Raw genomic sequence first — 18,740 nt, 5'->3', positions numbered from 1 at the left:
CAAATGACCTGAGTGTAGATTCTGTAAAAAAGATTTGGCACTCAGATCAATATGAGGAAGTAATAAACATAAATAAAGAACAAAGAGAGAAGGAAAAGTAGCATTTAAATCTTTATAAAAGGATATTCTTTTCAAACATATACAAAGAACAATTCTTAGTTCTCTTTATAATATTTTAAATTACAGGAATGATGGTATTTACGATAAAGTGAATACCGTTTTCAATCAGTTGTGATTTAAGTTGCATGATGCCCTAGCTGGGCGGCGCGTCCTCTCACGCTTTATTCATAACGTTACATGCAACGCTTAATTGTACATGATCGCTTGAACAAATTTTTGTTAATAATAAAAAAAAGTACGTGAAGTACCGCTTCAATCCTTATATGTACAGCAGTTCTAGAGATCGAACTCTCCTTTGCAAAAGTGATAGATTAAATCTAGAGAGATGTTCCCAGTTATCAAAAAGTTGCTTTAAATGATCAATGAGTGAGTAGGGATGAAGATCGGAGTCACATTTGAGCACAAAAGATGTGCACAATATTCAGGAAACACAGACTAAATCGTCCACTATCTAAAAGATTGATGAACGTTTTAAGAATGTGCATTTTAAAAGCATTTATTACCAGAAGAGTACGCATTATTCACAATAGCTATAATAAATATCCAATATCCTTGAACGTAATTTAAATATTTGCAAACTCCTTAAGTGATGTAAATATTTAAAGGTAATTGGATATTTAAGCTATAAGAAATTCCTTATGAAGAATGCGTTATGTGTTATCGAATCAGTAATGAATTACTGAGTAAAAATGGTGATAATGCCCGGAGGCGGGCTCTCCATTTAACAAGGTGTTAAACTATACTTCGATTATAAACTAATTACGCGCACTCGGGCGTAATGAAGACCCATCGGCAGCGCATTCACTCTCAGAAACTTGCCAGCACAGATCCTTAGCTCGCTCCAGCAAGCCCATCGAAACACGCGAGCTTGTACTTGTACAGAACCAGATCGTATGTGCTCAAGACTGGAGATGTGAAGAGCTGTGTAGACGTTGCCGTGGTTTCACAATAAATTATTATGCAGTTTTTCGGTATTTAAAAATGTCACTTTTCAAGTCTATATTCTGAGGTGTATTTAGAATAGTAGTGTACCCGTGCCACCCATTTCACTTTGTTCCTTAACGAAAATCTCGAAGTACTGGTAGATGATCGTTACGGCTAGCAGAATTCCTGTTCCTGAGCCAATAGCGCCTAAGAAATCGGCCAAAACCGACAGAGCACCAATGCAAAGACCGCCAAACGCTGCTGCAGTCGGAATATATCTGTTCAATTCACGAATTAAAGAATTATCCCTGTGACCTCTCATTACCATCTGCTGTTCCTTCAATTGCTTAGCGACCTGAAAACAATTTTTATTATTTTATTATATTTCGTTGCTAATAAATTTTATCCATTATTTTATTCTATTAAGATACACTTACATCTTTGGCTGAGCTACCCGATACTTCAATCCACGTTTTTGAAAAGAATGCGCAAGATCCAAGCATAAATAGTATATAAAGCATAGCGTGGACAGGATCCTGCACGATATGTCCTACAGATTCAGGAGGTGACAGGTAGTAACATAAACCACCGACAGGATACGATCTGGCAGGACCCCCTCCACCAACATCTGACCAAACTCCAAGTAAATTAACTATTATGTTTCCTTGAAATTTCACTGCCAGCATTTGAGAAATGACATATAAGTTCGAAACCAAAGCCGATTGAAGGATAATCGGAATGTTGCTGGTGTAGAACAATTTGATTGGATAGCTACTGTATTGACCACGGTATCTGGCTGATTTTATTGGTAGATCAACACGGAAGCCCTAAAAATTTTTCATTGCTTTGGTTATCTTTTTTTTAACAGATTAATGAATGTTAATTAGAAGAAACATGAATATAGGAAACCTACTTGGAAGTATATAACTATGGCAAAGACCAAGATTGTGGCAAGTAAATTCATTAAGTTGGGAAGATTCTGCCTGTAAAAAGCTTCTCTGAGAGCTCTTACTTTGTCTTGTCTGGTAGCCAACAAGTGGAATAGTGCTATTACAGCTCCTTCAAATTCAGTACCCCTTCCTGTCAAGGATAAGATTGTATTGAACATCAACATCAAAAAAATTACAGGAAACTTCCATTAAAAAATCGCAAGTTTATCAAACACACACCAGTATTGACAGTAGCTGGTGAAAATGCTTTCCAAACAATGGTCTCACAAATATTAGTAGCAATGAATAGTGAAATTCCACTGCCAAGACCATAACCCTTTTGAAGCAACTCATCAAGCAACAGAACAATCAGACCAGCTACAAACAGCTGGATGATAATAAGAAGACATACACCAGCTCCAATTTCAGTTGGATCACCATACATTCCAGTCATCACATAAACAATTGCTTGTCCAACAGTAATGACCATTCCAAATACTGTAAGGAAACAAAAATTAATGAACAAAGGAAAACATTAAATTTTTTTATAATTTTACTTACATTTCTGTGCTCCATTAAAAAGTGCTCTGTCTTTCGGAGTATCACCAACTTCAATGATTTTTGCTCCATGCAAAAGTTGCATAATAAGGCCGGAAGTAACAATAGGTGAAATACCCAATTCCATAAGAGTACCTCTATTTGATGCAAGAATAACACGAATCCAGTAAAATGGATCTGCGCTGTCTGAAGACATGATTCCAAAAAGTGGAATCTGAATATTTTTATCAGAGTTAGTCAATTATCCAACAACATTAGAATAAGCTTAAAAATAAATGATTTTGGCTTACCTGACAGCATACTAGGAAAATAAATAAAGTAATAGCAGTCCATAGTACTTTCTCCCTGAATTGGATCTGAAATGAAAAAGTAGTCCAGTTAGTTAAACTTCTTGAGTGCAGTAATACTCAAAGAAATTTAAATGACAGATGGTAAGAAGAGGCAAAGAAGCTCTTAGTATAGAACTAGGAAAAATGCAGGAAGGTGAATTTGGAGAAATTGTGGGCATAAGTAAATGAAAATATCTAGGAAAGACGAAAATAGATTGACAAAGACTCACCTTACGCGATGGTTTCGCTATTTCCGGTAAAATACTACAAAACGGCTTTATCACCTCTAGAAACTTAACTGAAACATTAAAACTTTCTATTAAGATATGAAATTCTCTTAGGTTTTCAGAAAATCTGTTATTAATAGCAATATGTTGTAGGCTTTTCTCACACTGGAGGTTAATGCAAAGAATTCGGGTAAAATTAGTGGAAAGTTGAGATAAATAGTCGGTGATTTATGAATTTTGTACTTACATCCCATTTTAATGGTAAAAGTTAGTTATCGGAGCTAAAGACGATCTGCAGAAGTTGAGAAGAAGATACTCTATGGATCTGTTTCGTGGAAACAAGAATACAAAACCAACGTTGAAGGCGGCCGCGTATGCTTGACTGGTAAAGTGAAGCGAGTCGTGGCTTTCCTCGCCGACACGTATCAATATGCCAATGTCACGTGACCTGATGATGTTGGCCGGCACACGACACTCAAACTTTCTCGAGCTCCCACCAGGTGTCGTATGTTCTTCTTTGCGTTTCAGTCTCAGACATTTCAGTCAGATGTAATGTAACCTCAACTTGACAATTGACATGCTCAAAACAGGAAAATCTTAAAGAGAAAACAACAAGTAGTGTTTGTTACAAACGTATAAACACTGATTCTAGCAAACAATTAATAAAGATATAAGTTAGTAATGGTTAGTTTATTGTTAATTCATTTTTGCGTTGCAAATTAATTGAAATTATTTTGTCTTCCAGTGATCGTATATTAGACAAATATATTTTAGACGCTTCGTTTAATTTAGCGAAGTTTAAGTCAAATGAGAGGATGACGTATGTATCTACGTACGAGTATTATTTACTTCTACTTGCAGTGATCCTACCCGTTTACTTATTTTTTAAATTGTGGTCAAGTCTTGGCTGGGAATTATTTGTAAATAACTAAGAGCTTTATTTTAATAAATAATATCATAAGCAAATATATTACTTATATTAATTGCATTATTCTTTTTTACATATATTCAGTATATAAAATTGATTTCATTTAACTAATTTAAACAAAAGAGAAAAGATATAGATTAAACTGTATTTGTAATCAAGAGCTCATCTAGGCCCATTTGGCCTCTGTGTCTCCAAATTCGATACCTTGCAACATCTTTACGGGTTATCATCCCAACCACCTGCAGAAAGAATAATGAATTAATCAATCTTGGTAAATTAATTAATATAAGATATTGATGTAAATTTTACCTCATTCAAATCATTTAAAACAGGTAAATGTCTTAAACCTAAAGCTCTGAACAATCTGAAGGTCCTAGGCAGTGTTGCATTCTGCAAGAATATTATTAATAAATAATGTTATATTGAACATGGCTCTAATCAAAATGATTTTCTTATTGTACCGATGAATACTAACGTGTTTAATGGTGTATGGTGAGGGATTCATAAAAGGTCTCAAGTCTATTGCATAGGTTTTTTCAGTCTCAGTTACATTAACTTGTTCAATAGTGGGGTACCTGGGGTATTCTTTGGAAAATAATTTCATATCAAAATCCCTTTCCCAACATTCGTCATTGTCAATGAATACTTTGTTTTGTATTAAAACTATCAATTGCGAACGCAAAATTAAGCCTCTTAGCCGACCATAAGAATTTATTTCGGTCTGAAAGTAATATCCTTAGTTAGGAAATGTTTTATGTATGAAGAAAAAACGATTTAAATTTATTGAAGCAACCTCATCACTGCTTGGTGGATCTACTATCGGAAAACCATTAAACGTGACACATTTTAATAACTCAACAATATGTCCAACATTTTCCACAGTTTTTAACGTGACGACTGGGTGACTCATAATTTCACTTGCATAAATATTGTTGGACAAAGGTGGTGGTTCCCATGGTAAAAGTGGCACACCTGCCATTTGAGTGTGAATCTCATAAATTCCCTGTAAAAGATTGAAACAATAAGTAAAAATATATTCAAATATTTGAAGGATATATTACCTCATTGAAAAAGTCTCCAACCCATTTAGCCATGATTAAAACAATTATAATGGGCAGTCCAAAATAAATTCCTTGTGTAGCTTCTATTAAAATAGCTGTTAAGCTAATGGTCATCCTGACTACACCTCCTAATTGCGCGGCAGCTCCCAGCAAAGCGTATTTTCCGGGGTCTAACAGCATCTGAGCATGAAAACTATACTATAACAAATCTATTTATGACCAATCCTATTTTATCATTCCTATCCTTACACAATTAGGCCAAATCATTGCTAGCCCTGATCCAATTAATCTGCCCCATGCAGATCCAATTAGGAGAGAAGGAATGAAAAGGCCACCCGACATTGAAAGACCATAAGTGAAAACAGCCATAAAATAATAGACGATAATAAAAATAGCTAAAGTACCGCTATTATGAGATCCTGGAAAATTATTTCATTATATGAATTTGCTTGAATTAAATCAAAAAGAAATAGCTGGAACACACATAAGAGGCCAGAGAGCTATCCTCAACATCTTAGTTTTTATTCCAGCTAGCTTCTTAGAAATTACTTCATAGTACCCTTTGGATCATGGAATAACGACCGAACACTGCTCTCTGGTGTTTGAAACCATAAAGCTCCAACAGCACTGTATTCATTTTCTTGGCAGTACATTTTAATAGGGAACTTTGTTCTGACTTTATCCAATGGTTTACAATCATCTAAGAAATAGATCATTGCAAATGGAATTGCTGCACTTGCAATTGCTACACCAACAGCTTCTAAAACTTTTAACCATTTCTGCTTGACATATTTCAGTCGATAACATGTAATTTTATAATTTATATGATTCCAAAGGGCCCCCGTAATTCCGCCTATTGTCCCCATTAATATAAATAATGGTATCTCATAAACCTGGTAAGGAATCGCTTCAAATTTGCCTAAATTTAAAAGTCCTGGGTAGGACAAATCACCAGGATGGCCATTGTATGTACTGAGAATAATATTCAGTGTGAAAGTTGTAATCATACTGGCAAATAGTGTTCTCCATGTAAGACTTTGGTTAAAAAAACTTGTTCCTTCCTCTATACTAAATAATACTCCACCTGCAATTTTTGAAGATTAGTAGAAGAAAAGTTTTTTAAGCCAATGTCAAAGAAAATAATGAAAAATTACCAATTGGAGCACCAAACGCTGCTGATACTCCAGAAGCTGCACCACCAGCAACAAAATCTCGTTTCTCATGGTCCTCTCGAAAATATTGGAAAATTCCCAGGTCTTTTTTGAAAGTTGTACTCTTTCCTTGTGATATACCAGCAGCAACAACAGCTCCAGAATGTATCATTGGACCTTCCTATTAAGAATGTATATTTAATTATATGCTAGAAGTTACATAGATTGCATTCTTATTAAAATAGATTTTAATACTTTTCCTCCAGCAAGTCCACCAACTACTGTAGCTATTACTCCAAATGTCTTCACAGCCAATGTTTTAATTCTCACAACTCTTGGTATTTTCACACCATTTAAATAGCATTTTACTTGAGGTATACCACTGCCAGCAGCGATAGGCTCTACATATGCTACTAAAGTAGCACCTATTACAACAGGTACAGCATTAAGGCACATCCATAACAAGAATGGTAGCCATAAACAGTTTTCATTTATACAATGATCAACATCTGTTCTAGAATTGAGGAAAAATTGTCTTTTTCTAATGATATATGTTAATTCATTATTACCACAGAACTTAAAGGATACATTTTTTAAGAAAACCATATTTTAAATTTGATAATATTTCTATGGAAATATTAACAAAGCAGGCTATAAATGCTGTAATAATTCCTATGAGTAAAAATATAAGCCATCTAGCTAAATTCTTTTTTACAACAAATTTGTAGCCTTTTTGCCTTTCCTCGTTGAGTAAAATATAATTTTCACAGAAATCATAATCTAGACTCTGAATTTGGCAAAAAAATCACAATATATGTATAAAATCTATGGAAATTGTTTAAATGATATGACTATAATAAATATAAGTGGAAAATTTTACCTCGTAGTTGGTGGATAAAAAATTTGTATCTCCTGGTTTTACTTCTCCAGAATTCAATACCCTGATGTGACGGTCACAGACACTTTCCAAAATACTATTAGTTGTAATACTTAGATCATTGTGGTATACATTCTAAAGAAAAGAAATTTGAGCACTGATATTTAATTGTACAGAGGTTCAGTCAAAGAAAAAGAAACAAATATTTCAGAAAGAATTACCCTAAACCTGACATTAATATCTTTGTGTAAATAGGAAGGAAAGTTATTTCTACGTATTAGCAGGCTTCCTTTATCATCATCGTTGTCAACATTGCTGTTACTGTCTTCAGCACTGGTGTTGATTGACACTTTAACTTGAGAAGATTTCGTCATTTTATTAAAACATTCATCGAGTCGAGAGGTTGTAGAAATGCGTTTCACATAATCAAATGCGATATGTCACTTTGATCTAATATCCAAATCATGACGAACCTATTACTTGAACGTATGGGTCGTATGGAATAACATACGAAACTACACAGGGAAACAATGAAACAACACCAAGTTTATTAGCAATCACTGACAAGATTATCACGTGACCCTTATTCATTATAGTCGGACAATCCCGGAAATGACTCCCTATACAGATAAAATGCGCAAGCGCCAACCAATAATGCTTTAATCTACAAATAATGCGTAATACATAAAAGGGGGAGATATCATTTTTTCTATATAGAATAAGAAATGTCAGAGGTTATTTGGTAAAGCGATTTTACTACTTAGCGTTACAACTGATATGCAGATACATACATTAAAAATTACACAAGTTTTGTATCCTTAAACACACACTATCTCTCAAAGAATATAGGTCATTTAACTATACATATTGGGATTGGCGGTCGTGACGTCACAAAAACAATATGGCCGAAAAGAGTAGGTAATATTTTTGATAGGCCGAACTACTTTATGTACTTACTGCACGATTAAAAATCAGGATGAAGCTTACAATTAATGAAATTTGCAATTTTACTAAATCAATACCTTCACATCGTAATTTTATTGAAGGGGAAAAATTATTAAACGCTAAGCACATAATATTTTGTGGTAAAACAACGAGTGTAAAGGAGACAAGTGACTTCAATTTTATAGCATTTTGTTTACAAACATCTAATATGAAAGGAAGCCCTCATGAAATAAATGGATCAATTTCTTCTGCTGCAAAAATCAAAGATGTGAAATGTTCCTGCAAAGCTGGTTTAAGTAAAAAATGTAAACATAGCGTAGCTGTTTTCCTATATCTTAGCAGGTATTATATTTTTACTGTTTTATCATTAATTATAATTAGTCTTTGCTAACAATAATTATGTTTTAGATTTGATGTTAATGATTTCGATTTGGTATCATGCACTGACACAAAATGTTTATGGAAAATTCCACAATTAAAATCCATGGAAACTTATACTCCAAAACCACTTTGTGAGCATGAATGTTTTAAAGAGAAGATTAAGAAAGACAAAGCTGTCACACTCACAGACTACCAAAAAAGAGAAATATCAGAAGTCCTGATAACTAAAAATAAGAATTCTGCATTGCATAAGCACATGTATACATAAGTATAATTGTATAGTATTTGATAAAAAAATATGTCAAAGTGAATCTTTCTAAAGTCTTTTAATGTAAACATTATTTGTTAAATTTTTTTACTTTTGAAATGGTAGTATGACGTTAAGTAAAACTTTGACATTTTAAATATCTTTAATATATCTAAATACAATTACTTTTTTTTTTATAATATTCACCAGATTAAATGTGTAATATTCTAAAATATTCTATCTTTTAACTAATTTTGTAAAAATATAGGTCTGGAAGACATGAACCCCTAATCATGGAAGAAAATAATAATACTTTGGAAGCAAATTGTCATATGATACAAAATATTTTTAATAACTCTCCATCAAATTCAATGTTGTCTTTAGCAAAGAATTCCCCATGTCTACCAAGAAGAAAGTGTTGTGCAAACTTTTTAAATTCATTGAATGTAAATTCTAAATTAGTTTGTGAAGAAACTTTTAAAAGTAGAGCATTATGGATTAAAGAAAGACAATTTCGAGTGACAGGATCAAGATGTTATGCCTTATATACATATATGAGAAATAAAACCCCAAATTGGGAGAAGAAATCAAATCAATATTTTTATCCAAAGCCTTTTAAACAAACAGAGGCAATAAAACATGGTATTGAATATGAAACAATAGCAAGACATACATATGAAAAGTATAATGGCGTTAAGGTTGAAATCATGGGACTAGTTGTACCAGAAATGAATCCTTGGCTAGGATTTTCTCCAGACGGTGTTATTTTGGATGAGAATCAAAAATGTACCAAATTAATTGAAGTCAAGTGTCCATTTGCTGGCAAAACAAATACTATTTCAGATATAGTACAATTTCTTCCTTATTTAAATACTGATTTAACATTGAAAAAGAAGCATATGTATTATGCGCAAATTCAAATTGGAATGGCAATCTTAAATATAGATATAACTGATTTTATTGTATTTGCATCTTATGACAATAGCTTTCTCACTGTAACAATTCCATTTGATCAAGATTTTACAGATAGTATGTTAGTATCTTTAAAAAATGTTTATTATAATGAAATGTTGCATAATGTTTGTATTAAGGAAGGACTTGCAGAATAAAATAATTTTAAAAAGTTACGCTTTTAGTATTAATTATTTTTTATTATTTTTAATAAGAAATATTAATATCAGATTATATTATTTAGTATAATATATGAACATGTTTATATATATGCAAATTTGCTTAACATTTAAAAATTTTTATGCTAAAAAGATTAAAATAAATTATTAAATTTAATTGCAATGAAATTTATCATCTTTAAAAATTGGAGAACTTAAATTGATTATGGCACATATAATAACAATTATTTTTTGACACATTGGCATAAGACACATAGACATTTTACTACCCAAAATTTGAAATACTTTTAATCTCTGGTTCAGTCTTTCAACATGTACTCTGGCACTTGCAATATCTGCATTTTGTACAGCTTCATTTTCTAAGAATTGATTTTTATCTCTAAGAAATGATGGTCTAATTAGTTTTATATTATTGTTGAAACACAAATTATCTATTAAAAACCCTTTATCTACCATAATAGACACACCTTTTTCTAATTGTTGTAATAATTTACTTTGCTCAAATATAGCTTTATCAGATGCTCTGCCTCCATAAGCACTACTTACAAAAGATATTATACCTCCCGGGGTTACACCAGTCATGAATTTTACAGTATATCTTCCTTTGTAGTTCGAGTATGTTGTGATTTGACAACATAAATTTTTTGGTTTTTGAATTTCAATTTCTGTGCAATCTAAAATAATTTGTGTGTCAGCAAAACCAGCAAAGCAAAGAGGTATATTTTTTAAAATTTCGTTTCTTGATGGATAGTGAATACACGGATTTAAGATTTCAAATAAAATATCCAGCATATTACAAATAATCTCTTTGCAATATCTCACATTTACTCTTGGAAATAAAAGTGATAAAAATGAGTAGCTTACATTTTGTTTCAATTTAATAAAAGTTAATAGTACTCTTTCGGAAATATTTAAGATGCTATTATGAATTTTTAAGTGTGGTGCAGCTATTTCAACAGCAGTAATAATACTGTTGAGTAATTCAAAAGTTTCGATTCCTGTAGCAGTACTTAATTCTGTATCAGTTTTTAATAAACTTAAAAAAGATTTATCAAGTAATAAATCTCCACTTGTTACTTGTACTCCAAAATCAACAAAAACATTTACATTATTAGAATTTTGCTCCATTTGATTTTCTTCTTCGATTAGAATCTCATCTTTGTTGAGAAAGCAGTCACAATTTACCGCTTCTTTTTTTTCTTCAAGTCTGATTAAACCTTTTTTTATCCGATTTTCAAGTCGAGATTTCCTTGCAGTAATTTGAGTAATAGTAGTGTAGCTGATAGAGCTCTTGATACTAGACTGTGGTAAATTTACTGATGGTATGCTTGATTTTTTTAATGATCTTGCTCCAGCCTGAGAATCTAAACGAAAATATCGATTTATAGTGCTAAGCTAAAATTGAACTATTTATTATAATAAGATAAGTTATATTTTACCTGGTGATATAGTATAATCTTCTGCTACAAAATGCAGAGAACAAACTCGCATAGTTTTAGTTACTTTTTTTCCCATTTTTAAAACTCTAATCCACAACAATCTTCTATCAATAAGCTCATACTGTCCAAATTTATTCATGTACTTGACTTTAATTTTACCGGCTTCAGGAAAATGATGGAAGCTTAATTCGGGATTTGTTTTCGCTTTACTATTGCAGTTAAAAACGGAGCAGCATATTTTACTTTTTGAATTTATCGGTAAAAATCTCGTACCGGTTTCCATTTAAAATATTAATTTTTCACAGAGTTGTTATGACAGTATGTACACGCTGCTGGAGTAACCTACCTACTCTTTTTTGTTTTAATTTTCGCCACCAGTTGGCGTATCAAGGTTTAGCCAAACCCAATAGCAAAATGCACAAAATACGCAGCGTGTTATATGCTTGTAGTGTATTTAATTTTATTTACCATTTGTATGGTGTAAATTGTAAAAATCCTATTGTATGTTTTATTACTGATTCAAGATCTTTTTACTGTTATGTATACAGAATAAGCATACATAACCCTTACCATCATAAACATTACATTATTAATATTATTAATAACATTATCATTTAAAAACATAGTCAGTAAATCAAAACCCATTATAAATATGTTAAAATATCATTAGCCCTATTGTAAAGGAGAAATACTCCTAAAGCGATAAATTCTTAAAGTGTAAGACGAACCGCTTGACGCAGTTCGTTCACATTGTCGCAAAGGCTAAGTCCCGACCAGTCCCGACACGTGGCCAATGCACTTCGACGACAGTCGAACAATGACGCATTTGACCATCGGGACCCACAAATGTTACCATATAAGGTAATGTTTGACGCTGCACTTTGAGGGTAAGAGCCCCAAATGTGCAGCCCCAAAAATCAGTTCGAGTCTACTGTTAAGAGGAACCAGTCGAATCTTTTAGGACCTTCAGTCCTCCTACCTCTTAGACTTTTCTAGGCAATCTTCCGCCTCTTTAATACACTATTAACTAGCTCATAACTCTTGGATAACGAATTGTATAAAAGGAGAAATTGTAATATTTCATAATAAATCTTTATTATACAAAAATTTCTTGAGTTTGTCGTGAATCTGCGAACGAACCACAACATTACCTAAAACATAAATCCACTTAGAACAGTCATAAGATGATGGACACTAAATAGCACATTGCTTATTTTGTTTGGGTCATTGGCACGAACAGGATTAAACGGAAATGGCGGGAAACGGTCATTCATCCCCACTATTATCTAACCTACTGCGTAGTGCACGCTGCGCATAACTCGACTCAGAAGTCAGCTGAATGACAAATCGAATGATAACTAACGAAATTGGTGCAAAGTCAAGGTTGTTAAATCAAATTTATTTAAAATAACTGATCGCTATATTTATGTTACAATTGTCTTGTTACGCTATTATTTTTATAACATTTTCTAATTACTTATGTGATATGAGCTAAGTACAAAAATAATATAATTCAACCGCTTATTAGGATCCTTTATAAGACGAACACACTATTATGAGATACAGAGAGATTTCAACTAATTGATCTTGATCATTTCTTGCATACGATGCATGTCGAGGCTCTTAATTTCCAAATAGAGGGAAAATATGATATGAAGAGATTCGAGTCTTTTGTCCTGTTGGACAGTGATTTCGAGAAGTTGGCAAATCTTGTCGATAATTTCTGTCAAACCAAACTCGAAAAATTTGTCGCGTAGTTGTTCTAGCTGACGCTGCTGCTGAACTTCTGGTGGCCATCGCTGCATAAGCATGTCGATATCTGGCAATGGTTTGGACAATTGAACAATACTCGGATGTTTGCTCCTGTGCAGTCGATTCATGTCCTCGATCCACTTGTCTATGGCTTTACTGTTTTTCTCAGCATTCTCTATCCTCTTAATAGCCACTTGCCGAGAAGCACCTGCACTTTTGCTTTGGCTACGCAGCTGCAAATGCAGAACAACCGGATCCGATTGCTCTGTGCATGGCTCATCCAGAACAGCCAGACCGATTTGGTCGGTAACGTTATCGGGCCTAGGAACTTTGATGAACGCGTCTATGTCACCAACTGCTGGTATGTAATCGGGAATAAACGGTATTAATTTGTAATTTAGCTCGACCTTTTGCGGCGTGTACCTGAAAGTATCAATAACAAATTATTTCAGACTTATCCAATGAACACTTTACGATAAAATCACCTTGTAATGTTTTGAAATAGTTCCTTGATCTCTGCAGAAACTTGAAGATCCTCGAATTCCCCTGGATCGTATAGTTGAATGACTTTAGCGTTTTCTTGGATCTCATCTTCGTCGGTTTCCTCACTGTCGGATGGCTCGCTACCTAAATTTACCTGTCTGCTGATTTTGTCGTCTCTTTCCATGTAACGCTCTTGCCTTTTATTCGGTGATTGAATTTTGCTGCTCAAAGTGTGTCTCCCTCTTCTGGCAGTAGATGGCCTCTCTACACTTGGACTCCTAACCTCCTCGGCATTCCTCACCACGATACTCTCATCGAATTTTCCAAAAGCCAAATTTCCTGAATCCTCTTCCTCGCTGCTGATTTCCCTTATGTCCATGTCTCACGGTTATCTTTATTGCTTGATGTCGCTAACGAAGCGTTTTACAACTGATAATAAGCTAGTAATTGTGCAGCGAGGTTAATTCAGCTGGAGGGATTACATTCGAATGTTTTGAATCTGTCTCGGTTGGTTGCCATGGTTACCACTCGATAGTGTTATGCCTGCTATAATGCTTTTATTATTTAATATTAATGTTTACATAGGGATGATATTACAATATTCTAGATAATTCTTGCAAATCGTTTCTCAATTTTATGATAGTAAGCACCAGAGAACGTGAAACGCGAGTGCTTTTTATTGGCGTAAATAATTGTAACTTTAGATAAAGTTCGTATCTCGTGAAGTCTCGTCTTTTTATTGTACGCATGCCGATAACGTCCATATCGGATCAACTTTTCATATTTCCCTATTTTTTTTTATCCTTTCTTATTCACACAGCATGTCTATCAAAAATGTCATTTTTTTGTAAAAGAACAAGAGATTATAGTTTTATTAGATTTACCGGTATACAAAAATCTCTTGAAGTAAATTATACAAATATAGAAATAAGCTACGATAGAAAGAATAAAAAATAGATGCTTAAAAAATTAAGGGGAAAAGTTTGACTAAAAATTACGATATTTCCCATATATTCTGCCACTTCTGGTTCGTCGAATGAGCCAATCTTGATTCGATTTCTGAAAAGTTTTCTCGTCCGTTTGGGTGCTTTGAGAAATTTTATGGGATTCCGGGGAATTTGATTTTAGCAAATGATCACCCGATTCCCAACAACAGCCACTTTCACTAGTCAAATTCTTCTCTTGATTGGGGCACAAAGCATCTTCGCAACAATGGAAACTACAGGGAATATCTGTTATTCTGTTAAGCTCGTGGATTTTTAGGTCACGATGATGCGAAACGTAAGTTTTATTACTCGTTACTAGCGTGATAAGTTCTGTCTTTGGGGTGTCTCGCCGAGAGGATGAAGATTGCTAAAGCCAGTCCGCATATAACAGAAATTATTACAATTTCTCCATTGAATTGCAGCAGAAAAGATTTTCTCATTTCCAACATGGTGTCTATTGCAAGACTCTCCCACCACGAAGTGGATAGACCCTGTATGGCATACTAATTTATTCAAACGACAAATCAATAATGTAGCGATGCATGTCAATTAATTATTTTAACAAGGGTGGAATAAAGAATTGTTTAAAAACAGGTTATGATAACTTTCAGTCTACTTACAGCAAAGATTAAAAATATTTCTTTCACTATGAGTAATGTAAACTGACAAGTATCTTCGATACTCTCATAATTCATGTTGTTGGCTCATGTCAAATTTATTTCCATCATAAATATTGAACAAAAATTGTCTGTTGAGTGAAATGTTCGCAAGAGATCTGACAGACTGGGAGAGTCATATAATCAGCGAAAGACGTAAACTTCAGTTCGTTGTAAAATGAATTAGAGAAAATGATACGGTTTAATAAAAAAAACAATAAATTTTTTATATTTCGCTCAGTTTATATTTTACCACATCGTTTCACTTATTACATAATAAATAAACGTATACCGATATGGGGGGTTTATTTGCTTTGACATAAAAATCTCAACTTTTTTTCTATCATTTGCTACATTGGAATGTGGACGATATTCGATTGAATAACGATGAGGTCGATGTAGCTGCTTTACGTTAAATCACGTTTAACACGCTGAAATTCGTTAGGAGTGCGAAACAAATTATATGCAGGTAATTTTACATAACTCTGTATATATAAGTATTATCCCTATTGATATAATAAACTTTAATTCTCCAAACAGAAGATTTTCATAAAGACAATAAATATGCAAAAATTGAAATTCTTGCATGTATTCATTCTCGCATAGTTACGATCGGTAAGAAATTCTTTCCACTGCATCGGACGATGGAATTTTCATGATTTTTATTTACACTTGACAGTATGGAAAAAAAAATGTATGCGTGATTGGAAGGAGTGTCGGTAGATTACAGAAAGGAAGTTAATTATTCTCACCTGGTTAAGAGAAGTGGCTGTAAGAAATAGCAAGTGGACGAGGAGGAGGAGGAGGAGGAGGAGGGGGAGGGAGGAAGTCTCCGGAGTTGAGAGTCGTGGATAAGAAAATACAACGTGCACCTGTCGTGCAATTACGAATTCCACGAGCAATGAATTACGATCGTAACTCGATTGTCACTCTCTCGTACCACCGCGACACAATGAGATCTCTCCTCGTCCTAGTCGTCCTCACCTCGCGTCCAAGTTTCCATTCATAACTTCTACACATCAGTACCATACCAAATTTCGCGCCAAAATCATCCGCTGAATTTCCTCTACTTCGAGTTTCGCGTTTCCACGTCTACTAAATTCTGCGTGAAAAAAGTATCCATAAAAATGGGGAAAACTGACAACGGTGTATACGTAAGAGAATTATTACTTTTTTAAAGCAAAAATGTTTATAACTTACGGTACAAGTGTTATTTGTGTAAACAAATGAATTTTTGTGTATGTTTGTGCAGAAACCAAATGTATACACGAACGAGGCCTTCCAAATGGACAGTTTTCAGGGGAATCCCTCAACGAATTCGAGGGATCGGTTAGAGAAGGAACTGCCCAATGTAGACATGGTAACGTTGACTAATCGTCTTAATATAAACAACAAGTGTACTTTTGATACAAAACCATACAATTTTTCGTAGAATAAAAAGGAACGTGGAGAATGGTCCGGAGATTTAGAATTTTTAATGGCTTGCATCGCAACTTCCGTTGGACTGGGGAACGTTTGGAGGTTTCCCTTCACGGCTTATGAAAACGGTGGTGGTGCTTTTTTGATTCCATACATAATCGTTCTATTTTTCATTGGCAAACCGTTTTATTATCTCGAGGGTATTCTTGGTCAATTCACCAGCAACTCTTGCGTCAAGACTTGGGCAATGGTGCCAGCTATGAAGGGCAAGTTTCAAACAATTTTTATAAATCATTCTATACGCAGCTTCCGTGTGGCACACGAACCTTTGCGTTTTTCATCGTAGGTCTGGGATACGGTCAGGCGTACGCCGCATTTTGCGTACTTTCTTACTACTGTTCACTCATGGCTCTGACTATTCACTACTTGTTCGCGAGTTTCCAATCGACCCTACCTTGGACCTACTGCCGTCCAGAGTGGGAGGGCCACTGTATATCCGCCGAGTCCAACTTTTCCAGCACCGGAAACTCCACTGTTCTGGTTAGCAGCTCCGCAGAGCTGTACTTCCGGTACCGATAACAAATATAATTGGACAGTCATTCCTGAAATTAAAAGCTTGGCTATTTTCAGGCGAATCGTCTTGAGGGAAAGGGACTCCATAGAGGACGGAATTGGATTACCATCGTGGGAATTATCCCTGTGTCTCTTGCTTTCCTGGGCATGTATATTTTTCGTTCTATGTCGAGGTGTCTCTGCAACCGGGAGAGCCGTCTATTTCCTCGCCATTTTCCCCTATGTCATTATGCTGGCTTTGCTGATCAGAGCAGTGACCTTGGAAGGTGCTGCCAATGGCATTTTATTCTTCGTCACCCCAAAATGGCAAGCTCTGCTCCAGCCAAATGTCTGGTACGCCGCCATAACTCAGTGTTTCTTCTCTCTGTCCGTCTGTTTTGGTCCAATATCCACTTATTCGTCCTACAATAATTTTGCACACAAACTCGACAGGTATATTATTTCACTACCATTTAAATCTTTTTCGAGTTGATTTATTATGACAGTTTTTGTTACAGAGACGTGCTGATAGTGACGAGTCTCGATACTGCGACCAGTTTCATGGCAGGTTGCACGATATTTGGTATTCTGGGGAACCTTGCGCACGAGTTGGGAACTACTGACGTATCGAGGGTGGTCCGAGGTGGTACCGGACTGGCTTTTATCTCCTATCCGGACGCTTTGTCACGTTTCAGTTTTGTTCCCCAGTTTTTCTCAGTACTCTTCTTCGTCATGCTGTTCGTTCTGGGGACGGGAAGTGCCGTTGCCCTCACGAGTTCGGTATTCAGTATTCTCAACGACTATCTGCCCAATGTCAAACAATGGATTTCGGTCCTACTGGTTACCATCGCTGGTTATTTATTTAGCTTGGTTTATATTACTCCGGTATAACATTGTTATTTTTCTAATTTTAAACATTTTTTGCATTCTATTAAATGTGATTATAATATATCAACAGGGTGGCCAATGGTTTGTAAATCTGGTGGATTATTACGGAGGGACTTTTGTGTCCATAATAGTCGGTGTATTAGAAATGATCACGATATTCTGGATCTATGGATTGCGCAATTTTCTCAACGACGTAGAATTCATGATTGGCAGTCGTCCCTCTGTTTACTGGCGCGTTTGCTGGTTAATTGTCGCACCTGTACTCATGATCGTGATTCTAATCTACACAATCGCGACTTATGTCCCACCTACCTACGATGGCATGATTTTTCCTGATTATGCATATGGTAAGTTCAATGAACTTTTTTTGCAAAGATCGTATTTTTCTTGCGAATTAACTTATCGATCGTAGGAATTGGCTGGACCTTGTTATCGATCGGGATCCTCCTAATCGTTGGTTGGATAGTGCAAAAATTGTTGGAGAACAAATCTTTGGGCTTCGTGGAAGTGAGTAAAATAGAATATATGAATTTTTTTGCGAGTCCATTAATTTTCGTGAAATTTTCAGATGTTCAAAGCTGCATTTGGTCCATCTGAGACTAAATGGGGACCAAAGGATCCGAGGATCAGACAAGAATGGATTGAGTTCAAATCCCAAAAGAAATTTAGATCCCAGGGTGGCCTCGTCGAGACTTTCTTCAGATAGGAGAGTCGAGTCATTCGACTATTTTCACAAAACATTTTCTTTGACAATGAAA

The 18,740-nt window shown here is 34.7% G+C and overlaps 6 protein-coding genes across 7 annotated transcripts; 2 read left to right on the top strand and 4 right to left on the bottom strand.

The window, feature by feature from the left end:
* Window positions 1–88: 88 nt before the first annotated feature.
* Window positions 89–3,513, bottom strand: Sec61alpha (SEC61 translocon subunit alpha). Its single transcript, XM_066741465.1, has 8 exons — window positions 3,335–3,513; window positions 3,091–3,158; window positions 2,822–2,887; window positions 2,535–2,745; window positions 2,214–2,471; window positions 1,958–2,124; window positions 1,482–1,871; window positions 89–1,399 (listed from the first exon to the last, which is right to left on the bottom strand). The coding sequence occupies exons 1-8, from the start codon at window positions 3,339–3,341 to the stop codon at window positions 1,136–1,138; spliced, it is 1,431 nt and encodes a 476-aa protein (XP_066597562.1). The 5' UTR covers window positions 3,342–3,513; the 3' UTR covers window positions 89–1,135.
* Window positions 3,514–4,019: 506 nt separating this feature from the next.
* ClC-b (chloride channel protein 7) lies at window positions 4,020–7,636 on the bottom strand. The gene is made up of 12 exons (XM_066741454.1): window positions 7,326–7,636; window positions 7,108–7,239; window positions 6,816–7,014; window positions 6,483–6,736; window positions 6,231–6,408; window positions 5,636–6,160; window positions 5,326–5,495; window positions 5,077–5,256; window positions 4,809–5,018; window positions 4,491–4,736; window positions 4,325–4,405; window positions 4,020–4,254 (listed from the first exon to the last, which is right to left on the bottom strand). The coding sequence occupies exons 1-12, from the start codon at window positions 7,476–7,478 to the stop codon at window positions 4,153–4,155; spliced, it is 2,430 nt and encodes an 809-aa protein (XP_066597551.1). The 5' UTR covers window positions 7,479–7,636; the 3' UTR covers window positions 4,020–4,152.
* Window positions 7,637–7,914: 278 nt separating this feature from the next.
* Window positions 7,915–9,804, top strand: LOC136782205 (uncharacterized). The gene is made up of 3 exons (XM_066741466.1): window positions 7,915–8,391; window positions 8,458–8,688; window positions 8,946–9,804. Exons 1-3 carry the CDS (start codon window positions 8,081–8,083, stop codon window positions 9,784–9,786), a joined length of 1,383 nt encoding a protein of 460 aa, XP_066597563.1. The 5' UTR covers window positions 7,915–8,080; the 3' UTR covers window positions 9,787–9,804.
* A 23-nt stretch (window positions 9,805–9,827) lies between these two features.
* On the bottom strand, window positions 9,828–12,269 carry LOC136782203 (uncharacterized). 2 transcript variants are annotated; one of them, XM_066741463.1, is made up of 3 exons: window positions 11,247–12,269; window positions 10,275–11,171; window positions 10,024–10,186 (listed from the first exon to the last, which is right to left on the bottom strand). In XM_066741463.1, the coding sequence occupies exons 1-3, from the start codon at window positions 11,527–11,529 to the stop codon at window positions 10,167–10,169; spliced, it is 1,200 nt and encodes a 399-aa protein (XP_066597560.1). In that variant the 5' UTR covers window positions 11,530–12,269; the 3' UTR covers window positions 10,024–10,166. The 2 variants fall into 2 exon arrangements, with proteins under 2 accessions (XP_066597559.1, XP_066597560.1); XM_066741462.1 differs by having other exon boundaries at window positions 9,828–11,171.
* Window positions 12,270–12,669: 400 nt separating this feature from the next.
* On the bottom strand, window positions 12,670–13,999 carry IFT46 (intraflagellar transport 46). Its single transcript, XM_066741386.1, has 2 exons — window positions 13,484–13,999; window positions 12,670–13,421 (listed from the first exon to the last, which is right to left on the bottom strand). Exons 1-2 carry the CDS (start codon window positions 13,858–13,860, stop codon window positions 12,824–12,826), a joined length of 975 nt encoding a protein of 324 aa, XP_066597483.1. The 5' UTR covers window positions 13,861–13,999; the 3' UTR covers window positions 12,670–12,823.
* A 2,009-nt stretch (window positions 14,000–16,008) lies between these two features.
* On the top strand, window positions 16,009–18,702 carry LOC136782389 (sodium-dependent nutrient amino acid transporter 1-like). The gene is made up of 9 exons (XM_066741808.1): window positions 16,009–16,277; window positions 16,376–16,483; window positions 16,556–16,808; window positions 16,889–17,111; window positions 17,173–17,547; window positions 17,613–17,979; window positions 18,053–18,329; window positions 18,395–18,489; window positions 18,551–18,702. The coding sequence occupies exons 1-9, from the start codon at window positions 16,251–16,253 to the stop codon at window positions 18,686–18,688; spliced, it is 1,863 nt and encodes a 620-aa protein (XP_066597905.1). The 5' UTR covers window positions 16,009–16,250; the 3' UTR covers window positions 18,689–18,702.
* The last annotated feature ends 38 nt before the right edge of the window (window positions 18,703–18,740 follow it).

The sequence above is a fragment of the Prorops nasuta genome, unplaced genomic scaffold, assembly GCF_024137725.1.
Source record: "Prorops nasuta isolate Cenicafe-Biocafe unplaced genomic scaffold, Cenicafe_Pnas_1.2 PNAS00025, whole genome shotgun sequence".
Classification (NCBI taxonomy): domain Eukaryota; kingdom Metazoa; phylum Arthropoda; class Insecta; order Hymenoptera; family Bethylidae; genus Prorops; species Prorops nasuta.
Note: the sequence above shows the minus strand (reverse complement) of the source record. Positions and strands in the feature narration are given on the sequence as shown.